Raw genomic sequence first — 17,409 nt, 5'->3', positions numbered from 1 at the left:
TTTTGTATGTTGTGTTTTAATCTCTTGTCATTTAAACATATGGGGGCTTTGTGTGTTGTGTTTTAGTTTTTGGAAAAGTAATGTACATATAGAAGTTTTGGAAAGACAGGAAAAAGAGAAAGCAACACAGATCTCCCAGTTCTAACATGTTGGCTCTGAGATTTGTACTGTTCATCTATCGCAGTTGTAACCGTGTATGTACATACCTATTGATACCTTTGGTCTTTTCACAAGCTTTGGTCCCATGCTGTTTTCAGTCTGCAGTCACTGAGTGAATGGACTGTTACTCTTTGGGGGTCTAAAAGCTGTCCTCAGATGGCAGGCTTACCTACCTTGATCTTGCCCTCAGGAGTTTTTTTTCCACAACTCACTCATGAACCAGCGTGTCCAAGTGGAGACAGAGCGGGGTCGCCCCACTGCCTCTTGATAGTTGAGGAAGCTCAGAGGGCTGTTAGGAGTTTTCGCCTGAGCGCTATGGCTTCAGTCCCCTCGGGAGCGATGCTGGGACACAGTTTTGACTGACCCACAGAGCCAGTGGGTAGGGTAGGGGAGGTTCTTGCTTGGAGTAAACTTAACCAGAGCACCTGCTTTCAGCCGCTTATCTTGGGGAGGGATGTGGGGACACTGGCAGGTGCCCAAAGGTTAACTGTGAGAGCAGTTTATGAGAGGCCCCTTGGGGTGGGACATAGGCGTCAGGGTTGTCCATTTCTAGAGAAGTCTGCTTGCTCAGGTCCAGGCTTCTCTGGCCTTCGTGTGCAGGGGTTAGAGCCAGCTGCTGCTGGGGGCAGGGGCTGTGTTAGAGGCCACTGCAGCAGCAGCCTCAGCCTTCACCAGGCATCTGGTTTCAGTCTCAGCTTTGGCATCTGCAGCTCCATCCTCTTCCCGGTCTCGTGTTTCCCTGTCGGTTAACACCTGTCAGCAAACTTCCCGGCCTCAACCAGAGATGGAAGTGAGGTGGTGTGTGGGTAGTTAGGAGCTTTGGGAATGGAAAGTACTCCCCAGACCCGGAAAATGATAGTTGTGTTGACGCCACTAGGCATTTAGCTGAGCAAGAAGTCAGGCCCAGCAGCGTTCTTCCAGAGTCCTCTGCCATGGGGACTCACCTCTCCTTGAAGCCCGGCCCTCTTAGCTGTGTTCTTGTGTCCTCTCTGATCTTACCACAGAGGCATCTGGCCCAGGACCCCACGGGGAGGGAGTAGGTAGCCAGAGGCTGTCGCATAGAACCACAGGCAAGCCGGTGGCTGGTGCTGACCCTTCATAGCCTTGTGCTCAGTAGGGCAAGACCCCTGAGTGCTAGCGGTGAATCACAGGGTTGTAAAGAGAAAGCGAGAGGGAAAAATGGCCTCCACTACTCTTCCTTATTGATACTGGGCTTGGACATCAAGGGCACCTCCTCAGTCTGTTGAGCAAGTCCTCTCATCTGAAAGACTGACTGAACAAGCTGGGAAGGAGGGTAGGGTGGTGAACTGGGGAGCAGTTAAGATTTCTGTTTTGGGGTGCCAAGGATCACAGGTGTCAGCCTCTCCAGTAGTTGGTGGTGTGCAGAGTTGAGCTCTTCCATACTCAGGGTGCCTGGTGGTGACCCCATTGCTCTCCCTGACTCAGTGCCTGTCTCTCTTTCTGCTTCCAGATCATCGACCCCAAGATGCCCCGGGAGGGCCTCCTGCACAATGGCGTCCCCATCCCTGTCCCTCCACTGGACGTGCTGAAGCTGGGAGAGCAGAGGCAGGCAGAGGCTGGAGAGAAGCTCTTCCTTGTCCTCTTCTTTGACAACAAGCGTACCTGGTAAGTGGTAGAGACTGGTTGCCAGAGGAGCCGTGCCAGGGTGCAGGCTCCACCCCTGTGAAGGCAGAGGCCTTGCTTGTTCATGGTGACTGTTCCTGATGACACTCACAGTGTTTAGAGTAAGGGTAAAGTGGGACTCCCTGGGGAGCACTATGAGGGGGAGATTGTGCGTGCTGTGCATGAAAGGCTGTAGCTCCAGGCAGCACACTTGAAGTAGAGGCCCTAGCTTTCCTCTGAAGAGAGTTCAGGAGAGGGGCTGGGAATTGGGGATGTCTCTGCGCCCATAGACCGACAATCACTGAGTGCCTGCTGTCCCTGGCGAGGAGCATGACCTTGGGCAGGCAGCTCCATGGTAGCTGGTTCCTGGAGAGAGAGCGCTTAAAGCCACACTCTCTACTCCCAGTAGCAGAGGGAAACTGCATCCCAGGCCTCAGGGAGTCTGGGCGGTATGGTGCCTCTACGAGGGGCTTGATGGCCCGTGGTTTCTACAAGTGCTGTCACCTCTTCTTCTGTACCATCAGGAAGTTGAGCCGCTCATGACAGAAATGGTGGTGCCACCTGCTGCCTTCTGGGTGTTTATGTGCTCTTGCTTAATGCCACTAACCCTTAACCCTCTCACAGTCCACTTTGTCGTATCTAGGAAGCTAAAACCCAGCAAAGACCCCATTACCAGAACTGGGATGCAGATCAAGATCTGGCTGTGAAGGCCACACCTTCAGCCACACAGGAGTTTAAACACAGTATTCATGTGCGTGTGTGCACATGTGCATGAACACAGGAGTGCAGGCCTCAGGAGATCCCTGGGTTCCTGGAACCCATTCTGCATCCTAGCCATAGTGCCCCAATTCTCTAAGGCAGGACGAGGCTCAGAGTCCAGGGCCACTTAGCCTGCCCCTGGATAGCAGCAGGGTCTCTCCTGGCTCTCAAAACAGAATAAAGGACCAGCTGCCAAACAGGTCCTCCATACTGTATGCCCCCACTCCACCCCTCATGCCACCTCCTCCTGCCTGGTTCTTAGTGGCTTTTGTATGGGGTGTTCTAGGGAACCTTCCTCTCCTTGACCAGGCAGCTGAGCCCAAAGGAGCCTCTGTAGGATCCCCTTGAGCTGCATCTCAGCTGTGCTTGCATTTCAGGCAGTGGCTTCCAAGGGACAAAGTCCTGCCGCTGGGTGTGGAGGATACTGTGGACAAACTCAAGATGCTGGAAGGCCGCAAGACCAGTATCCGCAAGTCAGTGCAGGTGGCCTATGACCGTGCAATGATCCATCTGAGCCGAGTCCGTGGACCCCACTCCTTTGTCACCTCCAACTACCTGTAAGAGTGGGCCTGGGCTTGTGTCTGCCTGCCCTGCCTCTCAGTCCCTGGGGCATGAGAAACCTCTTGTGCCCCCCCAGGCATATGGCTGGCAGCTCTCCTTGTCCTGGGAAGCCAGGCTTGACTGTCTCCAAGGGCAAGGCCCTCGTTTTGACCAATCACATGGTTCCCGCTGTGTGCCAAAAACTCCTCCCCCCTGCCCCCACCCCGCGGTCCCTCGGGATATTCCACTGAAGAACCACTTAGCAGTAGAAACAGCTGAGGGTCTCGGGCCCAGCCAGGGAGATGGACCTGATCCAGAAGGTGACAGATCCTGAGCTCCTCCCTCTGTACCCCTCCAGCTGACCACACCTCAGGGCCAGTGAGGTTCTGACACTGATCCCAGAGATGTGCCAGGGTCCCTCGGGAACCCACCGACCTCCCCTCGTCCCCACCCTCACCTCTTCCCAAGGTCTCCTGCCCATGTTGCATTCCTCACTGTCACTCTTGTGCCAAACTGACAGCGACATCACCAAATTGGTCTTTTTCTTCAGTGTCTCATTTCCTTCCTGGCCAGCTGCTATGCTAGCTGGGTGTCTGCTAGGCACCCCGAGCCCCAGGCAGGAGCCAGCCCACCCTGAGGACCCTGTCCACCACCAGCATGCCTTGCCGATGCCTAGACTTCCCCTTCTGCTGCTGACACGCTGACCCCAGCCATGTGCCCTGCGGATGGAGTGGCCTCCTGCCCGCTCCACCTTGTGCTGAGGTGGGCGGAGGTCAAGGGTCAGCCCCTGTAGCACACAGGACCAGGGTGCAGCAGCCCTCTTTGCTCGGATGTTGAGGGTGGAGTGCCCCCTTCGGCTGGTGTGTCTGCCCCTCTCCTTTCCTCCCCTCAAGGGCTTTTTCTTTCCGCAGTTGCAGCCTTAGGCCTCGGTCTGTGTCATTGAGGATGGCTCAGCGCTGCCCTCCAGCGTCCTCCCACCTGGCTCTGCGTCCCAGAGCAGGGAGCACAACCCTTCTCTTTCACACCTGCCTCCAACCCTCCTCCCCACCTCTGCCTGCTCCCTCTCCTTGAAAACAGAAGTAGAGGAACTGTGAGTGCAGAGTGCTGACTGACAAACCGACCGTTTCAGAGGCTTTGCCGCCTGCTCTCGACCTTTCTTTCCACCTCCTGATCACCAAAGTTGTGGGGCTGGGTTGCAGGCTGCTGATCGCCATGTTGATTTTTAACTTGATGTTATTTTTAATTGTTTTAAATTTTTCATAGGGGAGTTTTGGACAAGACAAAGTCCCTGGCAAGACCACTGCCATTTCTACATACTTTTTAAAAATCCAGCCAACCAGCCACCAACTTCTTACACATTGGGGACACGAGCCAGAGTTTAAAAGGGAACCAACAAAACTCGGAGAGGTTGGGATTCTGTACAGTAAGCCACGCAGCAATGGCTAGGGAAGTTCGCGGTGTATATAACTGTAGATACTGTTCTAAGTTATTTCAGACCTGTACTCTCCAAGCGGGAGTCCATTGTGCAGCCATGCGGTGCGGTCTAGTTCAAGGAGCCACGCGTCCATCCCCTCTCCCCAGGTAGTTGGTCAGTGTGGACTCTGTGACCTTCGTCTAAACCTGTGTTGTAAGACCTCGGGGCTTTCTCCCTCTCTGTCTCCTTCCTCCCACTCTTCCTTGTCTCTGTTTTTCAATCTCTTGGAATCTTTCACTCTTCTCTGAGTCTCATTTTTAAGACTGCTCTTTTAGAATGGGAACGGCTCAGATCCTGCTGTGGCATGGGGCCTGCGTGCCTCTGTCGCGTCTGCTGCAAAGCACACGATGCTCTATTTATTGTAGAAAGTGACTTTATTTGCTTTCTAGAATTGTTTATAACAGATGGTATAAGAGAGGTAATAAACAGAAAAAAAAATCTATGCCTGTAAAGAATACAAGAGTTAATTTTACCTACTATAATAATGACTGTCGGGAAACTTATTTTCTCTCTGAGAAATAAATGTTCTAATGGGCAGCAGGTTGCTGCGCTGTGTGTGTTCAGTGTTGTCTGGACTTGTCGTCGTCGTTGCCGTCCCTCTCCAGCCCCACCCCACTCCCACCCCCGGCCTCAGCTTCTCTGTCATGTTCTTTTGGATCTATGTCCCTCTTTCAACTGAAGTGGTTCCTTGGACGTGCCAGCACCCCTTTATCAAGCTCATGAATCACAGACTTGGATGCTCGTGTCTCCTCTGTTGTTCCCTTCTATAGATGGGCAGCTGGGACACCAGGGTGGGGGGGTTGCCACCAGTCTAGAGCTTGAAGGAATTCTTGTAGCTGCCTGGCTGTTTTACAGAGAAGTCAGACCAGCAAGATTAATTTTGACCAAGGCTGGTGGCTAGATGGTGCGGAACCGAGGCAAGGACTGTCCAGGGCTTTCTGAACCCCACAGTGTTTCAGGCCTGCAGTGGGTTGCTGCTCATGCTCCCTGTCTCCGCTGCTGTGAGTCCAGGGTCATTGGAAAGGGACATGGGATGTGTGTGCACGTAGAGACTACAGGTCAATGTGGCATGTTTTTCTCAGTTGCTCTGTATCAGGGTCCCTCTGAACGGGGAGCTTGCGATTCAGCTAGACTGACCGACAAGGCCCAGGGAGCCCTCTGTCTGCACCTCCCCAGTGCTGGGGTTGCACCTGGCTTTTTACATGGTTTCTGGAGGGTCTGCACTAGGGTCCTCATACTTATGCAGGTGCTGAACTGCCTCCCCAACCCAGAAAGGGACATCTTGAAGAGCAGAAGCAAGAGAGAGTTCAGAGGCAAGCTGCCTAGGTGAGGAGCCTCTCCTGTCCTCCATACCTGCCAAATGCCTGTGCTGTCTCTGGTGTGGCTCTATATCACCTCCACAGGGCCTGTGACACTCAGTTTTCAGAAGAAAGAAGCTGTTAATTCAAGCCTTGAAAAATTGGTTTAAAAATCCATATTTATATATTTACAAGGCCATTTACAGAGGGTGGATTAGTTTTCTCATTGCTTTAATAAAATACCTGACAAGAAGCAATTAAAGTTTTATTCTGGCTCACAGTTGAAGGGACAGTCCATCATGGAAGGGAAGGTGTGGTGGCAGGACCCAGCGGCGGCTGGTCACTGCATCCTCAAGTCAGGGAGCAGAGATGCTTGGCTCACTTTCTCAGTTTCTGTCCCAGCCTGTGGAGTGGTGCTGCCCATATTCAGGATAGGTCTTCCCACCCCAGTTAATCTAGAAAACTGCTGACAGGTAATGCCCAGAGATTTGTTTCCATGGTGATTCTAAATCCCATCAGGTTGATGGCTAGTTACAAGGTCATGAAATACTTTGCAAATAAAGGAATGGAAAAATGGCCACATGGGTAGGATAATGGGATGTTAGAGTCAGGTGAAGCCACCTAGGCTGAGCCTGGCTCTGGAACATGTTCGCACATTCCAGCCTATTTGGCTAAAAGCTGGCCAAGTGGCGATGTGCTCTGATGGGCCTAGAGGCCCTGTCACTGGGTGACCTTAGGTGTAACAGGTTGGCCTCTCTGGCTATCTCTGGCACTGATGTAATAGAGGAACCTGGAATTTTGTCAGGGTAAATGGGAGGATCAGTTTAAGGATTCAGGTGGGGAAGAGGCTGTCAGAGCTTGGTGTCTAATTGGCCTCAGTGAACAAGTAGGGGTGCTGAGACAGGTTTGCTGAGTAAACTGAGGATAGCAGCTTGCAGAGGAGGAGGAGTTTAATTTTGAGTTTTTGTTGTCCTTGAAACGTCCCAAGAAAAAACATCAGGAAGCTGGAGTTGAAGAGGAAGGAACAGATGTCAGGAATGTGGGGGCACCAGAGCCACCAAGACAGCGGAGTGACCAGAGAGAGGCTGAAGGGTGGCCCTGAGGAAAAGACTGCAGGTGTAGAGATGGTAGAGACAGGCCATCAGAGGGGTCTGGTCTCTAGGGGGAACTGGGAGGTTTGTGCCCTGAGATTCTTCCCACAAATAGAAGGCTATAGCAAGTGCACCCAGCCTCAAAGCAAGAACAGGCTGTGTTGGACCAGAACTCAGAACCCACCACTTTCCACTCTCCCCAAACCTACATATTCAGAGCCCTTACAAAATGAGTAGTGAATTCTTTCCATGCTGTGATTAAACTTCATAGACTCTAAGATGATACTCTGTTGGTAGGAGAACCCTTTGAGGACAGAGAATCCTATTTTCCTAACAAGCTTAACCACGAAAACATTCGCCAAAAACCCCGGTCTGCTTGGACACGTCCATCGATGTTGAGCTGCCACTAACAGTAACCATCAGGTACATCTCTGGGCCTGCCAGCTGCAGCCAGTCTGAGCGCCAGTGGAGTTTGGACAAGAGGCAGTCTTCTTGAGAGTGTTTTCTTAGAAAGATGGGGCAGACCTTCCTAACTCTCTGGTGGGGAGGACAGGTGTTATGCTTTGAATGTGTAAAGTGTCCCATAGGCTCATGTGTTTGAACACTTGGTTGCCAGCTGCGGGTGCCATTTTGAAACTTTTAGAAGACAGAGCCTCACTGAAGGAAGTGCATCACTGGGGGGTGAGCTTGGCCCCTCTTCTTGCCCATTCTTTGCTTCTTAGCTAGTGCAGTGTGACCAGCTACTTCACGCTCTGACCACCAGCATGCCTACCCCATCAAATAAACCAAGTGCATTACTGTGCACTTGGTCACAGTAACAAAATAGTGGATAATATTACCGGGTAGGGGAGATTGCATGGATTGGACAGACAGTAGCGGGAGCTCTCCTTGGTACCTGGAGTCGCCCTCTTGTCTTTTGGGGCAGCCCAGGGTTCACATTATAAACAGAAAAGACATAGTCTCTATATAGAATAGATAATGCTAATTATCCCTAAGTTTCAGAGGGCTGTGTTCTTTCCAAAAAATGTAGTGCGCCCTTCACCCTAAGATGAGGAAGGGACTGGCTTTGTAACTCTTAGGCAGTGACCCAGGCTCTTCCTCTCTGTTTTGGGCTGTGACAAAATAACAGACAAAAAGGACTTAATGGAAGAAGGGTTTATATTGACTCACAGTTGAGAGGATCCAGTCCATCATAGGGAAGGCTTGGTGGCAAGAGTATGAGGTGGCTGGTCACACAAATCCACAGTCAGGCACACTGGTACTCAGTGAACTTCCTTCTTTTACTCTTTTTATTCAGTCCAGGACCCCGGCCATGGGAAGTTACCACTCACATTTGGGTGGGTCTTTCCTCTTAGTTAAACCTCTCTGGGAACAACCTCACATACATACTTAATGGTGGGCCTCACCAGTGTTCTGGATGTTTCTTAATCAGAGTGCACACTGCTTTCAGAAAAGCCAAGTTTGGCTCCAGCACCCACATTGAGCAGCTCACAACAGCCTGTAACTCCAGTGCCAGGGGATCTGACACCCTCTTCTGGCCTCTGTTGTCATCTGCACTCACGTGTACAAACCTGAACACACAAACATATATATAATTTAAAAATTAAAATAGGAGCCGGGCATGGTGGTGCATGCCTTTAGTCCCAGCACTTAGGAGGCAGATCTCTGTGAGTTCAAGGCCAGCCTGGTCTACATAGTGAGTCCCAGGACAGCTGGGGCTACAGGGAGACCCTGTCTCAAAAAGACAAAAAAAAAAAAAAAAAAAAAAAAAAAAAAAAAAATTAAAATAGGGACTGGAGAGGTGGCTCAGCAATTAAGAGCACTGGATGTCTTGCAGAGGACCCAGGTTTGGTTCCCAGCACTCACATGGCAGTGGACAACTGTCCATAAATCTAGTTTCAGGGAATCTAGCACCCTCTTCTGCCTTCTGTGGGCATTGCATGATATGGGTGCACTTGGATGTGGGCAAACACTCATACACAAAATTTTAAAAAGTATATAGGAAATAGTACCCATATTCTAACTACTAGAAACAACCATGTCCTTCATTTTAAAGTAATTACTTACAGGAGACACTGTTTTACATTTTTTTTAATTCCTTTTTTTAAAAAAAATTTAAATCTTTATTTTATGTGTATGCGTGCATTGCCTGCAGGTAGGTAAGTGCACCTGTGTTGTGCAATGCCCTCAGAGGACAGAAGAGGCTGTCGGATCCCCTGGGACTGGAGTTATGGACAGTTGTTAGCTGCCATGTGGGTGCTGGGATTTGAACCCAGGTCATCTGCAAGAACAACCAGTATTCTTAACCACTGAGCCATCTCTCCAGCCCCACTGTTTTACATTTTTATTTTATTATTTTTATTTTATGTGTATGAGAATATTGCTTCCATGTATGTGAGTGTATCCATGTTGTGCAGTGCTGCGGAGATCAGAAGAGGGCTTTGGATTCCCCTAGAACTGGAGTTAAAGACAGTTCGTAGCTGCCATGTGGGTGCTGGGAATTGAACCCAGGTCCTCTGCAAGAGCATCAGTGCTCTTAACCACTGAGCCATCTCTCTAGTCCCCTGTTTTTTTACTTTTTTTTTTTTTTTTTTTTGAGAAAGGGTCTCCCTGAAGCCCCCGCTGTCCTGGAACCCACTATGTAGACCCAGGCTGGCCTTGAACTCACAGAGATCCGCCTGCCTCTGCCTCCTGAGTGCTGGGACTAAAGGCGTGCACCACCATGCCTGGCCTGTTTTGCATTTTTAAAAAATTTATTTTTTTAAGGTATATGAGTGTATTGCCTGCATGTATGTAAGTGAACCATGTGTGTGCAATGCCAATGGAGGCCAGAAGAGGGCATCATATCCCCTGGAATTGGAGTTATGGACAGTTGTTAGCACCATCTGGATGCTGGGAACTGAACTCTGGTCTTCTGGAAGAGCAGCCTGTGCTCTTAAGCACTGAGCCCCTTGCTTTACATTTTTTTAAAGATTTATTTTCATTTATGTGTATGTGTCTGTGCGAGTGTATGCCACAAGTGTACAGTTGCCCATGGAGGCCAGAAGAGGGTGTCAGATCCCCTGGAGCTGGAGTTACATGCAGTTGTGAGCCACCCAACGTGGGTTCTAGGAACCAAACTCTGGTCCTCTGCCCTTAACCACTGAGCTATCTCTCCAGCCCCACATTTATTTGTTTGTTAATCAATTGATTAGTGTGTATACCATGATGTGCATGTGGAGGTCAGAGAACAACCGTGAGAGTCTGTTCTGTCCTCTCACCATGTGGGCGCCAGGGCTTGAACTCTGATTGTCTAGCCCACACAACACTTCCTTACCCACTGAACCATCTTACCAGCCTACAGCAGGTATTTTAGTTTGTTGTGGGCTGGCTGTCTCTGTGTCCTGCAAGGCCAGCTCAGTGGTGCTCAGCCTCCTGGCTTCCACTTTCTCATCTCTGTCCTGCATGGGACTGAGCCAGACTTTTCCTATTACCATTGCACCCATTTGTTGTGTTAAAGTGTTAGTGATCTCCACAGTGAAGTTAGATGGACACACTGTATCTGCACCTCCAGAAACTGTTACTGGGGCACCTTTCCACAACATGGGGTGCCATAGTTACTTTCTGATAAAATACTCTGACAAAAGCAACATAAGGGAGAAGGGTTACTTTGGCTCACAGTTCCAGAGGGACACAGTCCATCATGGTGGGAAGACACGCAGCAGGCAGGGCGGCAGGAGCTGGGGGTGGGGGCGCTGGGTGGTCACATGGCATCCACACTCAGGAAGCAGAACAGTGAACGGGAAGTGGCAAAGCCTCAAGGCCTGTCCCCCGTGACCCACTTCCTCCACTTCTAAGTGTTTCACAGCCCTTCCAAACAGCCGCCCCCCATCAACTGTTCAGACACATAAACCTGTGGCGGACATTTCACATTCAAACCACAACAAGCCATTGACCAATTTCCACTCTGTGTGCAAATGTCAACAAACCAGGACTCAACAAATGGCCCTATGATCCCTGAGAGAGCTGAAGGACCCCTCTCTGCTCTCGAGTGGAACCACCAGCATCAAGGGCGAGCAGTCACCCCCAGGAAGCCATCACACCAGAGACCAGGTCATCCGTCAGACAGCTGAGCAATGGAGCACTAAGCTTTGAATAGTTTGTTCTTTTGGACACAACTTGACAAGCAGTGGTTCAGATACACTACCTCAACTTGAGTCTCCATAATTTTTTTTTTTTTTTTTTGCAAGTGTATTCATCCAGGAAACCTCCACCAGGGTCAAAATTCAGACCGTCCCCATCACCTCAGAAGGCTTCCCCGTACCCTTCCGGTGCCTGCCCTGCTCTGAGGACTTCTGTCTGTCAGTTTCAGCATTGTGTGCCCTGTGTCTGGCTTCTTCAGCTTTGCATTGCTAAGGTCCATCCCATGTTGCACGTAGCTCTCGGTTGCTTTCTGTGGCTGCGGAGTTGAATCTCATTATACAAACACTGTCTGTTTATCCATTCTGCTGGGCTTGGGGGGCAGTTTCCAGTTCGGGGCTGTTGGGAATAACCCTGCTAGGATGTTCTTACACATGTCATTTGGTGGGTGTACGCACTACGCACTCATTTCCCTTCCGCCTGTCCTGAGGGGTGACCTGCTCACCGTGGGGCAGTTAAGGTTTGGCTTTAGTAGACTCTCCCCGTGTTCCTTGGGCCATTCAATCTGCGTTCCCTCACACAAGGCCAGTCACTGCCCATCCATGCCAGCCTGCAGTGGTACACATGACACCACACATCTGCTTGCCTGCTGGCTGCCATCAAACTCTGTGTAGCAGGGAATCTCTCACCATTTGCTGTGAGTTATCATCGAGACAGTTGTCACCCAGGGAATCCCTGACAGAGACACAGGAGGAGAGGGAGGGGCTGCTTTGGAGGTAGGTCCCAGCAGAGCCACCCTGGAACAAGGAGCATACCTACTGTGAGGTGGGATTCTCTCAGGACTCAGTGCCTCCCAGATCCCCACACAGCTGTTGTGGGGCACATGCGTTCAGAGCAGCACAGGACTCCCCTACCTGCTTCTCACCTGTGCCACTGGCTCTGGGGGATACCAGCTTCCAACATTTCTGTCCTTGGGCCTCCTGGTGACAAGCAGGGCAGAGGACACCCCCTTTACCTCATGTCCAGAACCTTCCTTGGCCAGAGGCTAATGCCTGAAATTCTATGACTACCACACTTGAAGCTTTTTTTTGAGGGGGGCGGTCTTTTTTTTTGAGACAAGGTCTCCCTGTAGCTCCAGCTGTCCTGGAACTCACTATGTAGACCAGGCTGGCCTTGAACTCACAGAGATCTGCCTGCTTCTACCTCCCGAGTGCTGGGACTAAAGGTGTATACCACCATGCCTGGGCTGAGACGGTATTTTAATTTTAATTTTAAAATTTATTAATTTTTTTTGAGACAGAGTCTTCTTGTAGGCTCCTATAGACCAGGCTGGCCTCAGTCTCACAGAGATACACCTGCCTCTTTCTCCTAAGTTGCTGGGATAAAACGCATATGCCACCACCACGCCCAGAAAAAAAATTTGTAATTTTAAAAAATTTTTATTATTTTTATATTGCCTGCATGTATGTAACTGCACCCGTGTTGTGCAATGCTCACAGAGGACAGAAGAGGTTGTTGGATCCCCCAGAACTGGAGTTAAGGACAGTTGTTAGCTGCCATGTAGGTGCTGGGATTTGAACCTGGGTCTTCTTCTGCAACAACAGTGCTCTTAACCACTGAGCCATTCTCTCCAGCCCCCAAATTTCTAATTTTATTACATTTGTTTATTGTGTGTGTGTGTGTTGGGGAGTGCCACAGTGTGCATGTGGAGGTCAGGGGTCATCCTGTGGAAGAGTCAGTTCTCTCCTTCCACTGTGTGCATGCTGGGGATTGAACTCAGATCATCAGACTTGGCACCAAGTGCCTTTACCCACTGAGCCAAATCTCCAGACCTATTGTGTGTGTGCGTGCCCGCGTGTATGTGTGTGTGTGTGTGTGTGTGTGTGTGTGTATGTGTATGTGTGTGCACGCAGGCATGCCATGGCACACGTGGAGGTCAGAGGACAGCTTTGTGAAGTAATTTCTCTCCTTCTACCCTTACGTGGGTCCCAGGAACCAAACTCTTCTTATCAGGCTTGGGCAGCAAGCTGTTTTACCCACTGAGCCATCTTACCCGCCCACATCTCATGCTTTTTACATCTTCAAGGCCAATAGCCCTGGCCAGAGCAGGTCTGTCTTTCTATCTGTCTACCTATCTATTCATTTGTTGCAGTGTTGGGTGTCACACCCAGGACCTTGCACAAGCTAGTACATTTTGTCCCTAATTTTCCCTTTAAATTTGAACAGAGCAGTTCTGATGACACAACAGAACAAGGTCACAGGGGCCAGGATTAAAAAGGGTCCACTGGTTGGCTGACCTTGGACCACAGCCCTGCATTTCAGACCCAGGGAGGAACACTGCCCCAAGGTTCTGAAGTGACTTCAAAGGAATCTTTCAGCCCTCAGGTGGGTGAAGGTCAGAGCTATGAAGACAGAGTAATGGAGAGAGACTGTGGAAGCCAGGTTCTGCAAATAAGATTGCAGAGCCAGGGTTGACCCTGGCCTTAGGCCCAAGAGCACCGGTTGGGACAGGCTGCCAGGTGGTGGTGGTATTTCTGCCTCCCCTGTGCCCCTGGGTATACCAAGGGATTGGCAGCCCATCCACCTGTTCCTGGGTCAGGGAACTGGTCCCTCCCATCCACCCCCCATGCCCCCAGTGGTCTTCCTTCTCCCCCTCTCAAATTCCATTCTTCTAACATATCATGGTACTAAGGAGGCATTCTTATTCCTGGAAGAGAAAAATGAAGTCATAGTCAATAAACAAGGACACCAAAGCAAAATCAAATTCAGCAGAGAAAACGCCAAATCGTGTGGCTTTGATGGCCAGCACCTGGGATTTGGAACGTAATCTGGGCTCTAAAGAGTTTAAGTAGCCAAGTCCCTTGAGCCTAGTCTTTCAATGTCCCATAATTTAAATGAGAGTATATATTTATAACACTTTACTAATATGATAGAAGAAAGAAAACACAAATATCTCCTTAATATATATACAAGCATATTCTTTTTTATTGTGGTGGTGGGTTTATTGTTTTATCTGTATGAGTGTGTTGTCTGCATGTGTGTAAGTGCACCCATGTCATGCAATGCCCACAGAGGTCAGAAGAAGGCATTGGATTCCCTGGAACTGGAGTTACAGACAGTTGTTAGCTGCCATGTGGATGCTGGGAATCAAACCTGGGTCCTCTGGAAGAGCAGCCAGTGCTCTTAACTGCTGAGTCATCTCTCCAACCCCAGTTCTTGGTTTTTTTGAGACAGGGTCTTACTATGTAGTCCTGGTTAGCCTGGAACTCACTATGTAGACCAGGCCAATCTCCATCTCACAGAGATCTGCCTGCCTCTGCCTCCCAAGTGCTGGGATTAAAGGTGTGGGCCACCATTCCCAGCTCATATTCTTTATTTTTAAATTTTAAATTAAAAAAATTTTTTTAACATGTATGAATTTCCTGCCTGTATGTGTGTAAGTGCACCATGTGTGTGCAGTGCCTGAGGAGACCAGAAGATGGTGCTGAATCCCCTGGAACTGGAGTTACTGTCAGTTGTTAGCTGCCATGTGGGTGCTGGGAACTGAACCCAGGTCCTCTGCAAGAGCAGCTAGTGCTCTTAACCTCTGAGCCATCCCTCAGCCACACAAGCATATTCTTAACAACAGAAAAAAAAAATCACTCATTTATGTCAGTGTCTGCAACTGATCACGAGACCTTAGCTGGTGTTTGTAATCACCTTTATCTGCTGCCCATTCTATTTCTGCCACCCTCAGCAAGCACTTCAAAGAGTCATATTTCTGGGTGAATGTGGGTCTGGGTGACCCACATTAATCTTAGATTCCCATGTATTAGTTTTCTATCTGTGGCTGTGATAAAACATTGACCAAAACCATCTTGAAGGGAAAAGGGTTTATTTGGTTTACGGGTTATAGTTCACCCTCAAGCAAGGCCTCCAGGTTACTGCTGTCAGCTCCTGCCTTGGCTTCCCTCGATGATGGCAGTAACGCTGCTTACTGGTTTGCTCAGCTACCTTTCTTATACATGCCCCACCTGTCTAGGGAGGGCATGGCCCGCAGTCAGCTGGGCCTTCCTACATCAGTTAATAATCAAGAAAATGTCTCACAGACATGGACAGAGGCCAATCCAATGGGGGAAATTCCTCAATTGGGGTTCCCTCTTCCCACGTTGCCTCTAGCTTGTGTCAAGTTGACAAAACTAATCAACACAATCTCCTCTGATTTGGAACACTGAGCGTTCTCAGTTGTGTACGTCCTGCTAACTGGTCCAGAAGCTTCTGGGGACCCTCCTGCCTCTCATTTCACCAGGAAAGCGCTAGAATTTCAGAGGTATGCTATCACATCTGAGTTTTACGTGGGTTCTGGGGATCCAAACTTACATCCTCACACTCGGGTGGTAAGTGATTTATTCACTGAGCTATCTCCCCAGTCCATCTCTCCCCTCCCCTGCCTTTTTTTGACATAGGGTCTCAGGTAGCCTAGGCTAGCCTTAAATTGCTACACAGCCAAGGGCAGCTTCGGATTCCTGATCCTCCTGTCTCCACCTCCCATGCGCTGGGATCACAGGTGTCCCACCTTGCCTAGGCACGGCTTGCTTTTACGGTTACAGTGTCTAGAGTCAGTGCACTGAGCCATGTAGCTGTGGCTAGTTGTGTCCACTCCTGTGTGTATCCATCCTATGGAGGCATCGTGATCGCTTCTTCACTGTAGTTTGCACACGTTTGGGGTGATTTCCTTCAGAGGTTTGCTTCTAGGAACAGTGCTGGTGTATTTGCCAGTTTCCCCAGGAGCATCTGTGGAGGCCAGGTAGGGATTTTCCCTAGGCACATGCAGGATCCTGGGGAATGCTCTGTTTTCCGAGGTGGTTGGAACCATTCCCTACTTACCAGCTGTCTGGGAGTTTCCCCTGGGTCAGTGTTTGTATTTTCCAGACTCATCTAGATGAGACAGTAACTTGGTGTGGTTTATCCTGCCCATCCTGGCTGGAGAAGGATCTAGTCATGACACCCTGTGCTCATCAGCTGCTGAGTGACAGGTACCACATTGACTCCTGTGGTTGGTCCTTCAGGGAGCAGCCTTGGGGAACAGCCATCAAATGGCTCTACATATAGTAGGCTGTTCAAAAACTGAGTCCACAGGAGCCTCTGGACAGTTAGATGAAAATGGAGGTTTGGCTCCTCCTGGGTCCTGTGTCTACCCATTACCAGCAAATTTCCTTGAAAAAATTTTTAGACATGTAGCCCAGGATGGCCTCAAATTCACCATGTAGCCAAAGATGATCTTGAACTTCTGATCCTCCTGCCTCTACCTCCTCAAAGTGCTGGGATTACAGGTGTCATCATGCCTGGTTTATGACGTACTGGGGATGGAAACCAGGCTTCATACATACTAGGCAAGCATTCTACCAATGGAACCACATCCCGGCTTAAAATCAAGAATTAATTCCCTTAATTCCTCAAACTCCAAGTCAGAGTCTCACCTGTCCTGAACTCAACGGGTACATCCTGTTCTGTTTGAACCACCCTGCCTGATCTCTCAAACGTTGGCAAACTCTGCATGCTTCCCTCAAAGCCCACTCACAGTCAGGAGGCTCCATGACTCCCACAGAGGCTTCTCCTTAGACTTGTCCCCCACCACAGCATCTCACTGGTGTCCCCATGGCAAGAATTCTAATTTGTACTCTCTGGTCACTGGACTTGCCTGACCCTGAAGGAGGGAAGCTGCCCAGCACCCTAGGGAGTGAGTTCTGTCAAAAGTAACCCATGAAGAGAAACAGCCAGCAGAAGATACTGCGTGCTAGCCCACCTCTAGCCAGTCCTCAGATGTCCTGGAGATGTCTTAACTCCTGAGCCAGCCCTCCAGTCCTGAGCTAGAATTGGGGCTGGGAATGCGGCTTGGGTGTTAGCGTGCTAACCTCATGTGCATCCTGGAGATGTCTTAACTCCTGAGCCAGCCCTCCAGTCCTGAGCTAGAATTCTTCATGTGGGGCTGGGAATGCGGCTTGGGTGTTAGCGTGCTAACCTCATGTGCGCAAGGCTCTGGGCTGTGTTCTCGGCAGTGTACTGCGTGCACACCTGCTCTCTCCCAGCATTGGGGAGAGAGGGATGGGAAGATCAGAGTTCAAAGGCATCCTTGGCTACATACCAAGTTTGAGACCAGCCTAGGATACATGAGACCCTGTCTTAAGAGAAACAAAAGCAAACAAAAACTATTTCTCTTTTTAAAAAAAAATATTATTTTTATTTTATGTGTATGGTCTGCCTGCATGTATGTGAGCGCAGCCATGTTGTGCAATGCCTTGGAAGTCAGAAGAGGGCTTCAGATTCCCCTGGAACTGGAGTTAAGGATGGTTCGTAGCCGCCATGT

General features: G+C 49.9%; 1 protein-coding gene across 6 annotated transcripts in view; it reads left to right on the top strand.

Annotated features, from left to right (window-relative positions):
• Window positions 1-5,095, top strand: part of Brpf3 (bromodomain and PHD finger containing 3) — a 39,120-nt gene extending 34,025 nt beyond the window's left edge. For 3 of the 6 annotated variants that reach the window (XM_008840078.2, XM_029566912.1, XM_008840081.3), the window contains 3 exons: window positions 1,631-1,785; window positions 2,919-3,098; window positions 3,993-5,095. In XM_008840078.2, the coding sequence (XP_008838300.1) occupies window positions 1,631-1,785; window positions 2,919-3,098; window positions 3,993-4,152 (495 nt within the window). In that variant the 3' untranslated portion in view covers window positions 4,153-5,095. Of the gene's footprint in view, window positions 1-1,630; window positions 1,786-2,918 lie in introns of all 6 variants that reach the window. The other 3 variants (XR_607510.3, XM_008840082.3, XM_008840083.3) reach the window with 3 other exon arrangements.
• Window positions 5,096-17,409: the final 12,314 nt, after the last annotated feature.

The sequence above is a fragment of the Nannospalax galili genome, unplaced genomic scaffold (genome assembly GCF_000622305.1).
Source record: "Nannospalax galili isolate Female #2095 unplaced genomic scaffold, S.galili_v1.0 scaffold538, whole genome shotgun sequence".
Taxonomy (NCBI): domain Eukaryota; kingdom Metazoa; phylum Chordata; class Mammalia; order Rodentia; family Spalacidae; genus Nannospalax; species Nannospalax galili.
Note: the sequence above shows the minus strand (reverse complement) of the source record. Positions and strands in the feature narration are given on the sequence as shown.